Source organism: Canis lupus, chromosome 8, assembly GCF_003254725.2.
Source record: "Canis lupus dingo isolate Sandy chromosome 8, ASM325472v2, whole genome shotgun sequence".
NCBI lineage: Eukaryota > Metazoa > Chordata > Mammalia > Carnivora > Canidae > Canis > Canis lupus.
Window position 1 is genome coordinate 1,622,855 of NC_064250.1, and position 15,567 is coordinate 1,638,421.

The 15,567-nt window shown below is 55.8% G+C and overlaps 1 protein-coding gene across 3 annotated transcripts in view; it reads left to right on the forward strand.

Moving 5' to 3' along the window:
• SLC24A4 (solute carrier family 24 member 4) overlaps positions 1-15,567 on the forward strand; it is a 170,153-nt gene that overhangs the window by 94,907 nt on the left and 59,679 nt on the right. For all 3 annotated transcript variants that reach the window (XM_025467799.3, XM_025467800.3, XM_025467801.3), the window contains 4 exons: positions 9,299-9,375; positions 12,397-12,471; positions 14,283-14,367; positions 14,794-14,897. In XM_025467799.3, coding sequence (XP_025323584.1) covers positions 9,299-9,375; positions 12,397-12,471; positions 14,283-14,367; positions 14,794-14,897 — 341 coding nt within the window. The remainder of the gene's footprint in view (positions 1-9,298; positions 9,376-12,396; positions 12,472-14,282; positions 14,368-14,793; positions 14,898-15,567) is intronic.

Consider the following 15,567-nt stretch of genomic DNA (forward strand, 5'->3'; position numbering starts at 1 on the left):
TAAAATCAATTTAAGTAACATAGAGTGTATCGTTAGTTTCAGAGGTAGAACTCAGTGATTCAGCAGTTGCATACAATACGGAGGTCTCATCACATCATTTGCCCTCCTTAACGTCCATCCCCTGGTTACCCCATCACCCACCTCCTTCCTTTCAGAAACCCTCAGTGTTTCCTAGAGTTAGTGTCTCTTATGGTTTGTCTCCCTCTCTGATTTTGTCTTATTTTAAATTTTTTTTCTTTTTTTTTTTTAATTTATTTTTGATAGTCACACAGAGAGAGAGAGAGAGGCAGAGACACAGGCAGAGGGAGAAGCAGGCTCCATGCACCGGGAGCCCGACGTGGGATTCGATCCCGGGTCTCCAGGATCGCGCCCTGGGCCAAAGGCAGGCGCTAAACCGCTGCGCCACCCAGGGATCCCCTTATTTTATTTTTCTTTCCCTTCTCCCATGATCCCATTTTGTTTCTTAAATTCCACATATGAGTGAAATCATATGGTATTGGTCTTTCTCTGACTGACTTATTTTGCTGAGCATAATATCCTCTAGTTCCATCCCACATCATTGCAAGTGGCAAGATTTTGTTCTTTTTGACAGCTGAGTAATATTGCAGTGTGTGTGTGTGTGTGTGTGTGTGTGTGTCACATCTTCTTTACCCATTTATCTAACTTCTAAATAAGCTTCCTGGTAGACATGAGTTTTATTTAACCCATTATAGGGAACATATTTAGCTTTCTCTGGCTGGCCTGGAGTTGAAAGTGGGGACAAGCAGTAGGGAAGCTGGCCCTCGCTGACCAAGCCATGACCCTCTGGACCGGTCGTGGTTGGGCTTCTTGGATTGGCTTAATGGAGACACATGGATCAGGGTTCTGTTGTCCTGTATGGTATGGCCATTGTTCATTTGTATATTTGGGCTCTTAATTCTGTTGCTAAGTAACTGTGACGCTGAGTAAAACACTTGATCTCTCTGGACTTTACCTTTTCTCCCCTTTAAAATGGGGAGTGATGTGGCTCTGGTGGACAGGACAAGGATGTTTAGCATCAGGCCAGGGAAGGAGGTATGAATGGCAGCTTAGATTGATTGGTTGGCTTAGATTTTGCCCCTGTGATTTTGATAATCCCATGCCCTGTCCCAGGTAAAAGACAACTGGGCCAGGTAGCATCTAGAGCCTCTTCCAGCCCTAAAATTCCATGGTGGTTGCTCCTGGAGAGAGTAATCCTGCAGCTAGATCTTCTGATCATATTTTATTTTTCCTGGTGCATAATTTCTTTTGGAATATGCTGGGGGGTGGGGGAAGATAGGATTTTAAACTCCTTTTCATGTTGTTTAGGCCAATGATTTAATTATTTTTGCTTCTGTTTGAGACATGAGAGTGATGGTATAAAACCTAGACATTTCAACTATTGCCCATGAAAGGTATAAAATTCTTAGTAAAGTTATTTTAAACCAGAAAATTGAGGGAAAATCACGATTTTTTTGCTTTTGGTTTCTGGCACTTGGTGGTTTCTAAAACACAGAAGTTGAAATGATGGAAGTTTGAAGCTATTTAAATTGCTTCTCAGCCTTACAGTCTAGCTTACATAGTTTCAGAATAAACGTCAGGGCTTAGAACATGGGGCTATTTTTAACCAAGGTTAAAAGCAGAGAGAGAATGGCGTGTTTTGAGGCAATTTTTTTCTGTTTTGAAAAATTCACTTCGCAGTTTATATTCCCTAAAGAGAATCGACTAATTGAAAGGTTGAAGAAAGATCAGCATCTAATGGAGGCACATCTCTGTCAAACACTTTCCTTATGGGAAAGGTCATGGCTCAGCATCCAAGCAGTGCTTTGGAAGCTCAGAGCTGAGAAAGCAGGGCTGGCCAGCCCATCTCTTGGACATCTTTTGGGCAGAGCTCATTCTAGCAACTCTTGAGTTCGTGTCAGAAGGACGGTTGATGACCAAATACTCATTCACTCCCTGGATGGTTCCTGAACACCCCCGTTGTTCCGGAACCCAGCAGCTCACAAGCTTGTCCAGAGCAGAGCCAGCGTGGGAGGGCAGGTGGCAGGAGCTGATGAGAGATTGTCAGGGCCACACTATGTGGGTTTGAGCATTGATCCTAAGAGCAAGTGGGAACCATCGAAGGGTTTCAGGCCATCCACGCATGTGGAGGAGCTGGACTGGCTGCGTGTGGAACCCAGAAAGGGGCAGATCAAGAGAAGACACGAGGAGGCTGGTGGAGATGGTGGGGGGGTGGACTCTAGCCGTGTAGGAAGTGAAATTACCAGGATGCTGTGGAGCATTGGCTAAAAGGGGGTGGAGGTATCAGCATTCAGCATGGGAAACAGAAGCCATTCTCCATGTTTTAAACAGAAAGGAATTTGATTCAGGGAACTATGTGTTTACAAAATTACAAGAAGGACTAAAGGAACTGGAGCTGGAAATAGGATGATCGAATTCAAAGATGATTTGTGGGGGATTAAGGGAGTGGTGGCTGTTGCCAGGAAGCCTCTCGGCACTTCCATCTTTGTAACCTGGGCTGGCAGAGGCAAACCTCTCTGCCTCTTTTCTTCCCTCCCAATCCCTTAGGTTGGCAGAGTCCCCCCGTCATTCAGAACCCTAGCTTCAAGGTCATCCAGACTACACAAAACAGGGAATAGGGCTGGTGCCTGTGCAGTGCACAGCCTCATGCACTGTATGTAGTGTCCCCGATGGGAAGGCTCACGGAAGGAGGTTGAATTGGAAGCTGGTTGTTAGTTGGCCCTGTCCACCTGTTACAGAGCATGGAAGGAGGATGGACCAGCACCAGGATTTCTTTCATGTAGATCAACATGGATGGTGAACTGCTCACCAGGGACAGGTGTAAGGTACTTATAGGATGGTGATGCTTAAGGTGTGATGTTCAGTTGGTAGCTGGGCGTGTCAGGTCTTGAGGCCTGGGATTGGCATCTGGGAGAAGCCTGCAGGGATGAGGAAGTCAGAGCCATGATCACCTGGGGAAGGTGTGTACATGGGGAGAGAAGAGGGCTCAAGGAAGAGCTCCAAGAACCACAGTATTTGGGGCACCATGGAGCGGGGTCCTCTAGAGGACGCTGGGCAAGTGAGGAGGTGGGGGAGTCAAAGGAGCTAATAAGCAGAAACATTGAGTGGAGGTGGGACCATCCTCCAGTGTGGGTGGATCCTGGTGCATTTTGTCAAGTGAAAGAAGCCAGACCACGGGGTTAGAGGAACCAGGAGGGAGGGCTGCGCGCTGTATGACCCCACTGAGGCGACATTCTGAGAAAGGCTATCTGTAGGGAGGGAAACACCCCAGCGGTTGCCAGGAGCTGGGCTGTGGCGGGGGGGGGGTGGGGTGTGTGTCAACGACAGAAAGTCAACGCAAGGGAATTTGGGCTGATGGAAGTCTGCCCCTCAGGGTGTGGTGGTAGAGCTCAAGACCCATGGAGTGCATGCCCCAGAGTGAATTCTGTGTGCAACATGGGCCAGTGGGTGCATAGATCATTCATTCATTCATTCATATGTTCATACGTCCATAAATAGTGATCGGTTGTACAAAAGGTTTCAAGTAGATCGAAATAGGTCAAGTGGGTCCACTTCCCTGGACCCATGGAGTGACAGACAAGACCTCTGCAGGGGCAGGTCATGCACTACCAGGGCTGGCCTGCAGCATGCCGTGTGCAGGCTTCTTTTTAAGAGCATGACTCCTTGCCTGGCCCTTAGAGCCTGTCCGTGGGTGAAGGACATCTCAGTCCCCTTGTGCACCTGTCGCAGGTAGAATGCTCTGGTGATGAGCCTGGTGTGGACTAGGGTCCTGCCTGGCCTTCCTCTCCTCACCTGGGCCAAACCCTGGTTGTGTGACTGACGGGAAATCTAGCTTCTCAGATCCCCCACTTTCTCATCAAGAAAATGAAGATATGCCTTCTCAGGACTGGTGTGGCAGATGGGAGGGCCTTGGAAGGCTTGTAACGCAGCCTTGGGAACTCGACGTCGGTGCCCAGCTCTCCATGGACTTGCTGCCTGTGCTCCCCGCCCACCGCCCGTCAGTAACCCGCCAGGCTTGGCTCACTTCCCACCATCCCTGCAAGCTGCCCACTGTCTCCCAGTCGTTTGTTTACCCCTGCCCCTGCCCCTTTATGGGTACACTTGCAAGGCTCAGTACATGCGCTTGCCTGGCGCATGGTGATGCTCAAGGGCTTTGTTGACCTGTACGCACTCAGGATCAGGGGATGGGCCGTCTCGACCACCTGCCTCTTTCTGGATATCTCTGGCCCTCTCTGAAAGTCAAGTCACCCTCCAGGATGAGGAGCAGCCGGGCCCACAGGTGCATCGGGATCCCATCTGCCCTTTCCCAGAAGGTCCCACACCAATGAGCACGTACTTGCTGAACAAATTAATACATTCTGAAAACAAGCAGCAGTGTTGGCAAAAGTACAGAGCCTTGGGAGGGAATACTCTAGCCCGGGGTTTCTGAAATATAATGGCATCATCCAGGTACATTCATCAACAAAGAAGGGCAGGTATGCCTGGGGGGCCTCGTTTATAGGGTTAGCTGGGTAGCTGGTGGTGGCGAGGGGGGTCACACACATCTTTGTCCCCAGGGGCCTTACAGTTTCCCCCTGATGTTCAGAAAGGCACTTGGTGGGAAAGGACACCCTCCCCCAGCTCCTACCGGCCTTGTACACCATGGGGGTGGGCGGGGATGTGGGGAACAGATGCCAACACCTGAGGCATAAGGGTGTCCAGAACCAAAGGTAATGGAGAAGCCAGTTCTGGGCACCAGAGTCCAAAGGAGATAATCCTAACAGGGTGGTGGGCAGAAGCTGCTGGGTTTTTGGCAGCTTCCCCTTCCTGCCTGTTCCTCGGGCCCCCGCTCCCACCACCCAGAGTCAGGGTGCTGGCATCATCCCTGGTTTCCAGAGCAGGGCTCTACCTGCACACACATCGCTTCCCTTTCCCCACACCCACCCCTGCCAGATTCCTGTAGCTTAAAGGCTTAGGCATCACCTCCAAAGCCATGTGTGCCTGCCCTCTTGATTCCCTCCTGCTCCCTGGTGGAGATTTGAGCAGGTGGGGCTGCTCGGTGCCCACCCCCCCACCCCCCACAGATATGCAAGCATCCTGTGCTTGAACATGACTGGGGTGGGGTTGCTGATCCCAGCAAGTCCAGGAGGAGGGTTTTCTCAGGAAGTGGGATTCAGCAGCACCGGCACCCTGATCCTGGTGTGGGGGCCCTGATCCCCTGCTCTTCCCCACTCAGCTGGTTCGGTCTTTCCTCTTGCTTTTTCACAAACCCGGGCCTCATCCTGTGGAACCATGGAGACAGACTTGGGTCAGGGCAGAGCCTGTAAGTTACCCGCCATGGGTGACAGGTGCCTACTGGGTGGAGCTGCTCATGGTGTGACCCTCCCGGCAGCCTGGTGGGCAGGTGCGGTGGTGAGACCCCCACTGCGCAGTGAGGGAGTGGCCCTGAATAGTCAGCAACTTGCTGAGGCCGAACAAGCAATAACTGAAGGGCAGAAACCCTTCCTGAGACCTGCTGTCCACTTCCAGAGCCCGTGACCCCAGCGGCTGCTGGAGACAGAGCTGGGATAGACAGAGTTCCTGCCTCGCAGGCTCCATGGCCCATCTGCACCCCAGAGGCCTATTTCTGGAAGATATGAGTCCTAAACCGGGGAGCAGACTGGTCCCAGCCACCAGTTGTGACCGGGGAGGGCAGGCTGACCGTCCACCTGCTTGCAGCCTCATGCAGGTTCTCCCACCACGTGTGTCCTGGGTGATCCCCAAGAACAGGGAAGGACAGACTCAGTCAGGGCCCCACAAGTATGGGTAGCTGCATCAGGACTGCAATTCAGGTGTCCCCTCCCACTTCACTTGAGATTTCCCTCCGTGCTAGATGCAGCCCCCAACCCCAGGTAAGGAACTCGGGGTCCCCCCAGGAGTCCTGGCTCATATGGCTGGGACCCCCACACCGGTCACTCTCCCCTCCGAGCATCAGCTGGGACCAGGGAGGGACACTGACGGCTGTGGGGCCTTTATCATGGGGTCAGAACATGTCCAGAGGACCTGGAGGGTCCGGACAGCTGTGTATCACGAGTGGCTGGAGGCTCTGCTGGTCATTGTGTCTGCACACCACAGTTCTGGCAGGGACGGCACGGCCTTCCCTCAGCCACCGGCCAGCTTGCATGTGGGCGGCGGAGCAAGCCAGGCCCTGTTCCTACCATGGACACAGCCACTTGTAACCCGTGTGTCCCCTGCTGGAGCCCAGACACGGCGTCCGCGCAGCAGAAAGACACATTGCTTTATTCTAGTTTTTGAAGAATTCCTGGGATTGAATAAATCAGCAGCTCTCAGCACATTAACTCAGAGAATCAGGAACTGTCTCGAATTTTCACAGCAGAAACGTCTACTGATCCGCGCTGACACAGCCCAGGCCATGACGTTTCTCCTGGAAAGAGATGCTCCCGGCCACAGGAATGCCAAGCCCCTTCCTCTGATAACCATCCCCGAGCTGACAGGCTGGGGAAGCAGACCTCCCCCTTGACATGACAGCAGCAGTTCTGTTCAAGAATTTTGATTATGAGGGGAAAAATGAGTGAAAGAATCTGTATTTCATTAAAGGCTGCAGGTTTTAGAGTGGGACCATTTTCTGGGTGTCCGGGGAGCCGGTGTTTTCCATGTCTTGTGGGAGACTCTGAGAAAAGATTTTCACAGAAGAGAGAAATCAAGACTTTCAGAGCCTAAGGCCAAATTGCATTTACAGAGAAGGGATTTTTGTCGTGAAAGTTCTGTGCAGCTTTACGGAGCACGTGGCACGAAGCTGGCATCCTTCGGGGTTTAAGTGGGTACTGAGGGGACTGAGAGCATTCCGATGGGACGGGAAGGTGTGGGTGGGCATTTGTATCAGTACTTACCATCTTTTGATTCAGTCAACTGCTAAAGTGTTCTGGGAACCCGCTTTGTGCCAGGCCTGGCTCAGGTGCAGAGAAGGGGATTCAGGACAAGGGGCATCCCCGCCTTCTGGAAGCTTCCAGCCCTGCTGGGGAAGATGTGGGGCTGCGGGAGTGTCCAGCCCAGGACCTGCACACATGATATTCACCAGCTGCTCACCCACTGGCCATCGGTCCCCTTGGATGGGGCAGTAGGGCGGAGGAGTTACTCCTTCGTCACCTGAAACCCTTCTGAGCCCCAAGAGGCACATTAGTTGCTCAGATCCCTTGGGAGGGTCAAGGCAGTGCCCCGAAGGCTGGATATCTGATTCCCTGAAGCAGCAAGTTCTTGGATCACGGGCTGCCCACCACCCAGGATGATGAGAGCCCATGACAAGAAGAGGGGCCCACTGCAGTGGGGGTTGTGGCACGGTGACTCGGTGACCCCAGATGGCAGTGTGTGGTAGACGCATACCTGAATCTGATGGGGTGTGAGGGCCAGGGGCCAAGGGCACAGGGACCGCTGCTCTCAGCCCTCGTTCCCTCCGCTGCTGTGCCTCAGCTGAGGGTCCCGCTGCAGGACTCCCAGAGCCTCAGCCGCGGCAATCGTGGCCCGTGGTAGGGGGATGTGGGGGTACATAGCTGATAACCACAGCAGTCTCCTCCTCGTGCCTGCACTGCCATCCCCAGCCCGGTGTCGCTGGACCTCCCTGGGGTCTTGGCTTCCCCATGTGGAGGGACAGATCTACCGTGGGGGAGGTGGGGAGGAGGGGCCGGGGGCCTTGCACCGCTGGGGGGTGGGCCAGGCTCAGACAGGACCCCCGTGGGAGAGGACGCTTCTGGGCTCTGGCCTGGATGCAGCAAGGCAGCCCTGTGCCAGGATCCTGAGGGGCACCTCTGACATTCCCGTGGGCCCCATGTGTGTAGAACGTATTGTTAGAAGCAGCTTCCCTGCTTTACCAGAGGTGCGACCAAGGGCTCAAGGGCTGTCCCTGCAGACATCCGAGGCAGGATCTGAACCTGGCCGGGACCACAGCGAGCTCCCAGCCTCAGCCCGTGGGAGGGACGGCATTTCCCCACGGCACCGTGGTGGGGGAAGCCACTTGGGACCCGTGTGGGAATGCTATCAGTGTCCTCCGAGACCATGAGGAGCATCCCCTGACTTCTCTCCTTGGCCTCTCTAAACTTCTCTCTACTTTCTTTTCCCAGTAGCCTCTTTTTTGAGCTGTGACTCGCAGACTGTGCACGGTCTGCACGGTCAACGAACTGCACGGTTTACCTGTGCAGTTTAAGATACCCAGCTGATGGGATCCCTGGGTGGCTCAGCGGTTTAGCGCCTGCCTTTGGCCCAGGGCACGATCCTGGGGTCCTGGGATTGAGTCCCACGTTGGGCTCCCGGCATGGAGCCTGCTTCTCCCTCTGCCTGTGTCTCTGCCTCTCTCTCTCTTTCTATGTCTATCATAAATAAATGAATACATCTTAAAAAAAAAAAAAAGGATACCTAGCTGATGGCCTACAGCATGTCCACCCTGTGCAGACATCACCACGGTTGTAGAACCATTTCATTTACCCCCAAAGAAACCGTGCTGCGCCCTCCCACATCACCCCCAGGCCTCCGGGCCACCAGGCCTCCAGCCCTGGGCAGCCGCTTGCCTGCCTCTGTCTTGTGTGATTCGCCCGTTAGGGACTTTTATATTAATGGGGCCTTACAATGTGCAGCCCTGCGGAACTGGTCCTCTCAGCGCCGTGTTTTCAGGGTTGGTCCACGCCGTAGCACATGTCAGTGCTTTGCTTGCTTTTTATTGCCAAACGTTCCTGTATATGGAAAGACCATGTTTTACTGATCCATTCACTAGCTTTAGGTGTGTGGGTTGTTTCTATGTTTAGCCTCTGTGTGTCGTCCCGCTATGAACATTCTCACATGCGAGGTCTGAGTGGTCGTGTTCTCGTTTCTCTTGGGATCTCTGTGTCATGTTAGTGACCGCATGTTTAACCTTTTGGGGAACTGCCGGACTGTGTCCCCTGGGGTGGGGGGGTACCCAGCCAGGGAGGAGGGCTCCCACTTGTCCGTGTCCTTGCTGGTAACGCTGGTGAGCATCTGTCACTGCTGTCCTAATGGGTAGGAAGTGTTTCGTGCTTAAAAAACACTGCAAGGGACGCGTGAAACTGGGCCATCCTAGTTTCTGAGGATGTCGGTGGCTAATCCAGCGTTCGGCAGCGTTTTCTGAAGAGTGCAGGTGAGCTGAGCACAAAGGCACTGCAGCTGGCCAGCCCCCTGCCAGGGTTGCCCACAGCCGGCAGGCTCCCTGGTCCCATGGGGAACTGTCACGCTGCATGCAAGGCCCGCAGGAGGCCTGCTGACCACTGACACCTTGCCGTGTCTTCTTGTCTTCCAGCGATTCATGAGTTCCCCACGGACCTGTTCTCCAACAAGGAGCGACAGCATGGAGCTGTCCTGCTGCATATCCTCGGTGTAAGTGGGCCTGGTGGGTGGGGTGACCCCAAGCTGCCGGCGGGGGCCACAGCGTGACAAAGCTGTGCCATCTTTGTAGGGGAGGACCTAGGAGGGCCAGTACAGGGCCCATTTTAACCACAAAAAAGCCCCCAAAAAAACAGAATCCTAGGTGTTGGAGGACGTGCTCAGTGTTGCATGGCTAATCACCCCAGAGCCGAGACAAGATCTCAGATCTCCTTGTGCCTCATTTTCTGCTTTTGTGAAGCAGACGGCATCTTCCCCGAGTGTGAACACGCGAGAGCATGAACAAAGCACACCAGGTGTTGCACAGCCCGAGAGAAGGGCTCTGTGCACGCTCACTGTCGTGATTCCCATGATGCCGCCACTGCCACGTCTCAGCACCATGACATGCTTCTACCTTAACCGTGGTGCGCTGCCTCTTGGGCTTCCCCGTGTCCCTGGGTGAGCCTTGATGGTGGAAGTGGGGTCCAGATAACGATTCAAAAAGGAGTCGCAGGTCCAGACCTGAATTACGGGTAGAAGTCCTCGCCAGCAAACTGAGCCTGAAGCCACTGCCTGGTCTTTACCAATCAAGCCTTATGGGAACGCAGCCATTCCCAGCGTCTCTGCGTCATCATGCTTCCATCAGAGTAGGCGTAACACAGGTCATGTGATCCACAAACCCAATACCATGTCCCATCTGTCCCTGGGCGGAAGACTTTCGCCAGCCCTGTGGTGTCGTGTGCAGAGGCAAAAGTGCTCACGATTTGCTTGTCTACTGGGGACACAGTGAATCGCCCTCTAATCAGGGTCTCCAACCGCCTGGCCCCTCCGGCCCCTCGAGAGCCCTGCTGGGGTTAGTCTCCGCAAGAGAGAATCAGAAAGCCAAAGCTGGGCCCGTGGCAGAGGTGGTGGCTTCCTGAGGATGAGCAATGAGTGAGGCTGCCACAAACATGATAAACCACTGACGAAGTGAAGATGGGGGGCCAACCCCGGGTGACAGGCCCCTGCATCCCAGCGGAGGGGCTGGTCTTCCTGGCATTGCTGGCTTTCCCTTGCACTCCTCTTTCAGTAAGAGGCCATGGGTGTGGCGGGTTGGGACCCCCCCCTTCTGCTGCTCCCACTTCAGAGTTGTGGCGTCACTAAGATGAGACCTCATGTCGGGAACCTGAGAGTCCCTCGGGAGTTGTGCAGGGACTGTAGCCGACCTATGGCCACAGGGGCCCAACTAGCCCACCTCCCAGGCTTATAAGTAAAGTCTTATTGGCACTCAGCCACGCGCTACAATCCCTCGTCCAGCAGCAGAGCCCTCGCAACAGGGCCTGTGTGACCGACTGGTCGACACTGAAATATGTACTTTCCGATCATTCAGAACAGCTTTACTGACCCTTCCCCCTTTTTTTAAATTTTTTTTATCCATGAGAGACACACAGAGAGAGGCAGAGACACAGGTAGAGGGAGAAGCAGGCTCCCTGCAGGGACCCCGATGTGGGACTCGATCCTAGGACCCCAGGGTCACACCTTGAGCACCCCTGACCCTGTTCTTTAAGAGCAAGCCAAGGCCTGGGCCTGGCAGCAGGTTCCTATGTGCAGCCCTGGGAGGCCCATGGAGCTGCCCGGCTCTGAGCGCGGGGCCATCCTGGCCCGTTTTCTGAGGTGTGTCCGGGGTATCAGGGAGCCGCGGCCTCGCAGATGTCCCTCCACCTGGGAGATGGCATCGGGGGCGTTTCTGGGTGAGAACCCAAGTCTGCATCCTTGAGATGCCCATCGCGGGCTCTGTCTCCTGTGCTGTCTCCTTGGCCCGTGATCCCTGGTGTTGGTCCCGCCCCCAAGACAGCGAGTTGGACCCAGGGCCCGCGGGGACTGCAGTGCCCCCCACTGCCTCAGAGGCCGTGGCCACAGCTGGTGCAGCTCCCAGGTGATGTGGTCACCACTAATTCATGTGCCCTTCCCACCACCTCACAGTTGTTTTTCCTGAAGCAGCCCAGCCTTGCCCATTCTTGTGAACAGTGTCCATGTCACCTTGTCTTTAAAGATAGGAATGCTTCCCTTGGCGTTTAGCACAAAGTTCCTCACCTCCTGTCCACGGGGCCTGGTCCCTGCAACCTCACCTCCTCTGTTTTCCACTTCCATCCCACTCTGCTCCAACCTGCCTTGTCGACCATGTTCTTCTCACGTACATCAAGCATATGCCTACCTCAGGACCTTTGCACTTGCCTTTTCCCAACAGTTATACTTTATTTTTGCCTATTTGTCCCACTAAGGTCAGTTACGGGAGGCAGAGGCATTTCCTGGCAAGGTAGCCATGTATCCATGATGCCTAGGATGGCTCCTGGCCCGTCAGATGAGCTCAGGGAAGCCATGTTGGATGCACAGGACACAATGGGGTCTGTCTGTAAAACCGTTTGAAAACTAGCAATCTGCTCTTACTGGGTCACCAAGCAGATGAAGAGCCTGAGACCTGGATGCGTAACGTATCCCAAGTCCTGTGGCAAACAAATCCCCGAGTCACACTGGAGTCTGGGTTTGTTTCCGGAGCCCCCGCGAGGGCGGCTGCTATACCCTGACCTCTGCCAACATGGTGGCAGCCTGGGACCTGTGGGCCCTCCTAGCGGCCATTGGCTCCAGGCAGGGTGGCCGTCGGTAGGAAGGACATGCGCCCCCAGTGAAGGTGAGGGGGTAAGGTCGGGCTCGTTACTTCAGGCCTGTGGTGCTGATTCCACGTGCTCCCCTCGGCCCTGAGGGCCACCGTTGCCTCTGGAGAGCTCTGGGGCCGGAAGACCGCTGCTGCTTAGAGATGCAAGGAAGGAACCCGAGACCCTGCGGCCTGAGTTCTCTTCCCCCTGTGCTGCCGGCATGTCCTGTCCCCTCCCTGGGACTCAGTTTCTCCATCTGCTAGTAAGGGCGCTGAGGGAGCATGTCTCTGTGGCGCTAGAACCTTCCTCAGCGTGTCTCTGTCCGTGAGGCCCCAGGTGTGGGGCATGACGGCCGCCTAGCAGCAGGTGCCTTTGCTCACAATCTTCCCCGTTTCCTCTGCAGGCTCTGTACATGTTCTACGCCTTGGCCATAGTGTGCGATGACTTTTTTGTGCCGTCTCTAGAGAAGATCTGTGAGGTACGCAGAGCAGGCTGGGCAGGGCGGGCGCCAGGGCGATCAGGCGATCAGGACAAGGGCACGGTGGTGCCGGCCGGGCGGCGAGACCGCAGGGAAGCCTGGAAACCACCCCCCAGCTCTGTCCCTGTGACGTCTCCATGCTGCCCCAGGCCGTGTTGCAGTGACACCTGCAGCAGCTTCTGAGGACAGGTGCTTCCCTGCTGCTGAGCCCAGAACCGGGACTTTCTGACCTGGGCTTCTGAAGAGCAAGTACATGACACGGAGGGTGTGCGGAGGCCTCCCCCGGCTGCCCCTTGCTCACCCGTGCACCCCCCCACCCTGACCAGGCTGTGGGTCAGGGAACATGTTAAGCCAGAGAAGGAGCGTGAGGAGAGGATCAGGAAATGGCCTGGGATGTTGGGGCAGGAGGCGCCCCCTCAGTGCCCTGGAGCAGCATTCTGAGGGTGAGCAGAGGCGGCCCCCGGGAAAATCACAGTCAGCTGGACCTTAGGGGTCGTGCCCTGGGGTCATGCGCTGACATGAGAACCTAGGGGGACCGCAGCCAAGGGGTTGGGCATCCTGCCTTTCTGGGGGTGACTCAGGCCTGTGGAAGATGGGTGACCAGTGGCACAGGACAACCCCCAGTGAATGTGCCCTATAGGTCACCTGTGTCCGTGAGGACACAGAGGTGGGCGAGGGGGATGGTCCTGTAGCACTAAGGGCAAATCCAGTATGAGGGAATCCATAAAAGCCATTAAAGGACTGAAGGGCCAAGAAGAGGGACAGAATGTCTGCTGGGGAGAAGCCTGGGAGGGCTTCATGGAGAAGGTGGTATTCGGTCCAAACTTCTGAAGTGGAAAGGATTTCTCCACACAAGGAGGGAAAGGAAGGGCATTCCAGGAGGAAGGAATGGCCCCGGCAAGGGCAGGACAGGACACAGCTGGATGTGTTCTGCTGGAAGGTGATGCAGATGCTTCGATGGTGCAGCATCTCCTGTAAGGTGAGGTGGGGGTCAGTGCTTGACAGAAGCCTGGAGCTCCAACCCCTTGGATGGACCCCTCAAAGCAGAATCAGCAGGGAGGCTGTGCTCACCCCGGGCTGCCTGAGGCCCAGGGAGGCCGAGCCCTGTCCGGAGGCCTTTGCGTTTCACGGGGTGGGCATGTGCAGGCTGCCACTCGGGGAGACCCAGAATGTCCGTGGTTCCTTCAGCATCCAAGGCCCCCAGCGCTACATTCCTGATGCAAGGACAGGCCTCTGCGGCCAGAGCATGGCCTTGCCGAGCATCCCTCATGCTGCCTCATGCCCAGGGACTGGGCATCTGGGTCCTTGTCTCCGTGAGCCTCCAGCCCTCAGGCCTCCATGCACAAGGCCTTCCAGAACACAAGAGCCACCCTGTGTGGGGGGACGTCCTGCTGCCCGTTTGTGTGGGAGTGTACATGGCACCCACGGTCCACGTGGACAGTGGTGGCGGCCCCCACCCAGCACTGCTGCGGACCAGACTCCGAGGCCGACTGTCCAGGGTGAAAAGGACCAGCCGTGTACACATCATCCCATGGGGAGGCAATAGGATGGTCCTCAGACTTGTGTTGGGGTCACTGGGAGCCAAGCTTTCACACTTGTCCCAGGGGGAACAGCTGGCTCCCCTCCTAGAAAGGTGACCTCAGGGGCGTGGAGGCTGAGCAGAGGGGACTGGGGTGGGGGAGGCGGACAGGGGACTCGGGCTGAGCGGCCCATGGAGTGGCCAGAGGCCTGTGCTTGGCACAGGGAGGGGACACTGGCTACCGGGTGTCCCCCCATCACAGCCTGAGTGCCTGAGGTCCCTTCTGTTCCAGAGACTCCATCTGAGTGAAGATGTGGCCGGAGCCACCTTCATGGCTGCAGGAAGTTCGACACCCGAGCTCTTCGCCTCTGTTATTGGTAAGAAATCCCACCGGCTGGGGCCGCAGAGGTCCAGGGAGAGCCCAGGTTTGCCACCCCGACCACAAGGGCATGGGTCAGTCCCCACGTTCTCACAGGTAAAGGGAGGGCTGGGGACAGAAAGTGAATCCATGGTTTCCTGCCGCATGTGATGCACCCAAGAGCGGGTGGCACACGGTGATAAGTGATAAAAACGTTCTCAAGTGGGATTGCGGCGACCACACACAAAGCTGTGGCTGTGCTGAAACCCTGGATTATGTCGTTGATGAGGGCGAGTTTCATGGCAGGGGGAGCACCACTCAATGAAGCGTTAGGAAACGGGAGGCGTGGAGCAGCTGGTCCCCGCAGCATGGAAATGTAGGCCTCACAGCAGCCCAGGTCTGAGGCAGAGCAGGCACAGGACGATTCCTGCCTTTCCTGTTGCAGGTGTGTTCATCACCCATGGAGACGTCGGCGTCGGGACCATTGTGGGCTCTGCTGTGTTCAACATCCTGTGTATAATCGGCGTGTGTGGATTATTCGCGGGGCAGGTCAGTGGCTTTCCTCCCCTCATGGGGGGATGTAGGGGTCAGCAGTGGGGGGACCGTGGGCCTCCCTTACCTGCACCCCTAACTGACCGAGGCTCCGTCTGTGAGCCTGGGTCCACGTGGCTACGAGCGTCTGGGGCTGCTCCTGTGTCCAGCGTTGGGGGTCCGAGGGCAGGGCTGGTGTCTGCTCTCTGTCTGAGGGTGGGCTTCTGCTCAGCAGTAGTAGGTAGTGGGGAGGTACCTCCTTGAACCCTGACCCCGAGCTAGATCCTGGACACGTGTGAGGCCTGCATTTGATCTGCTTAGCAAGGAGCATGGAGCTGCCTGTGGCTGACACCCCAGCATCTTCCAGGTCCTCAGGGCCACGGGGGCATTAGTCTCCATCCCTGAGAAGTCAGGCATATGGGCAGCCCCTACATGGCCAAGGGGGGTAGAGGTGGGCCGCTTGCCTGCCACCAGAAGGTTCCCGCATCAGAGGGGGAAGCAGGTGCCTATGGCCTTGACCCTGGGTTCTGCTAGAAACGTGAGATGCTGTGACCACGGAGGAGCAGGGGCAGCTCTGTGTCACCTGCAGATGTCCCTGCTTCCCCAAATACAGCGAAAATCACAGGGTGGCCTTGAGCAGCCCCGGGGGGTTTGTTCCTGGTGCAGTTAGGAGGAGCTCCATGGACAC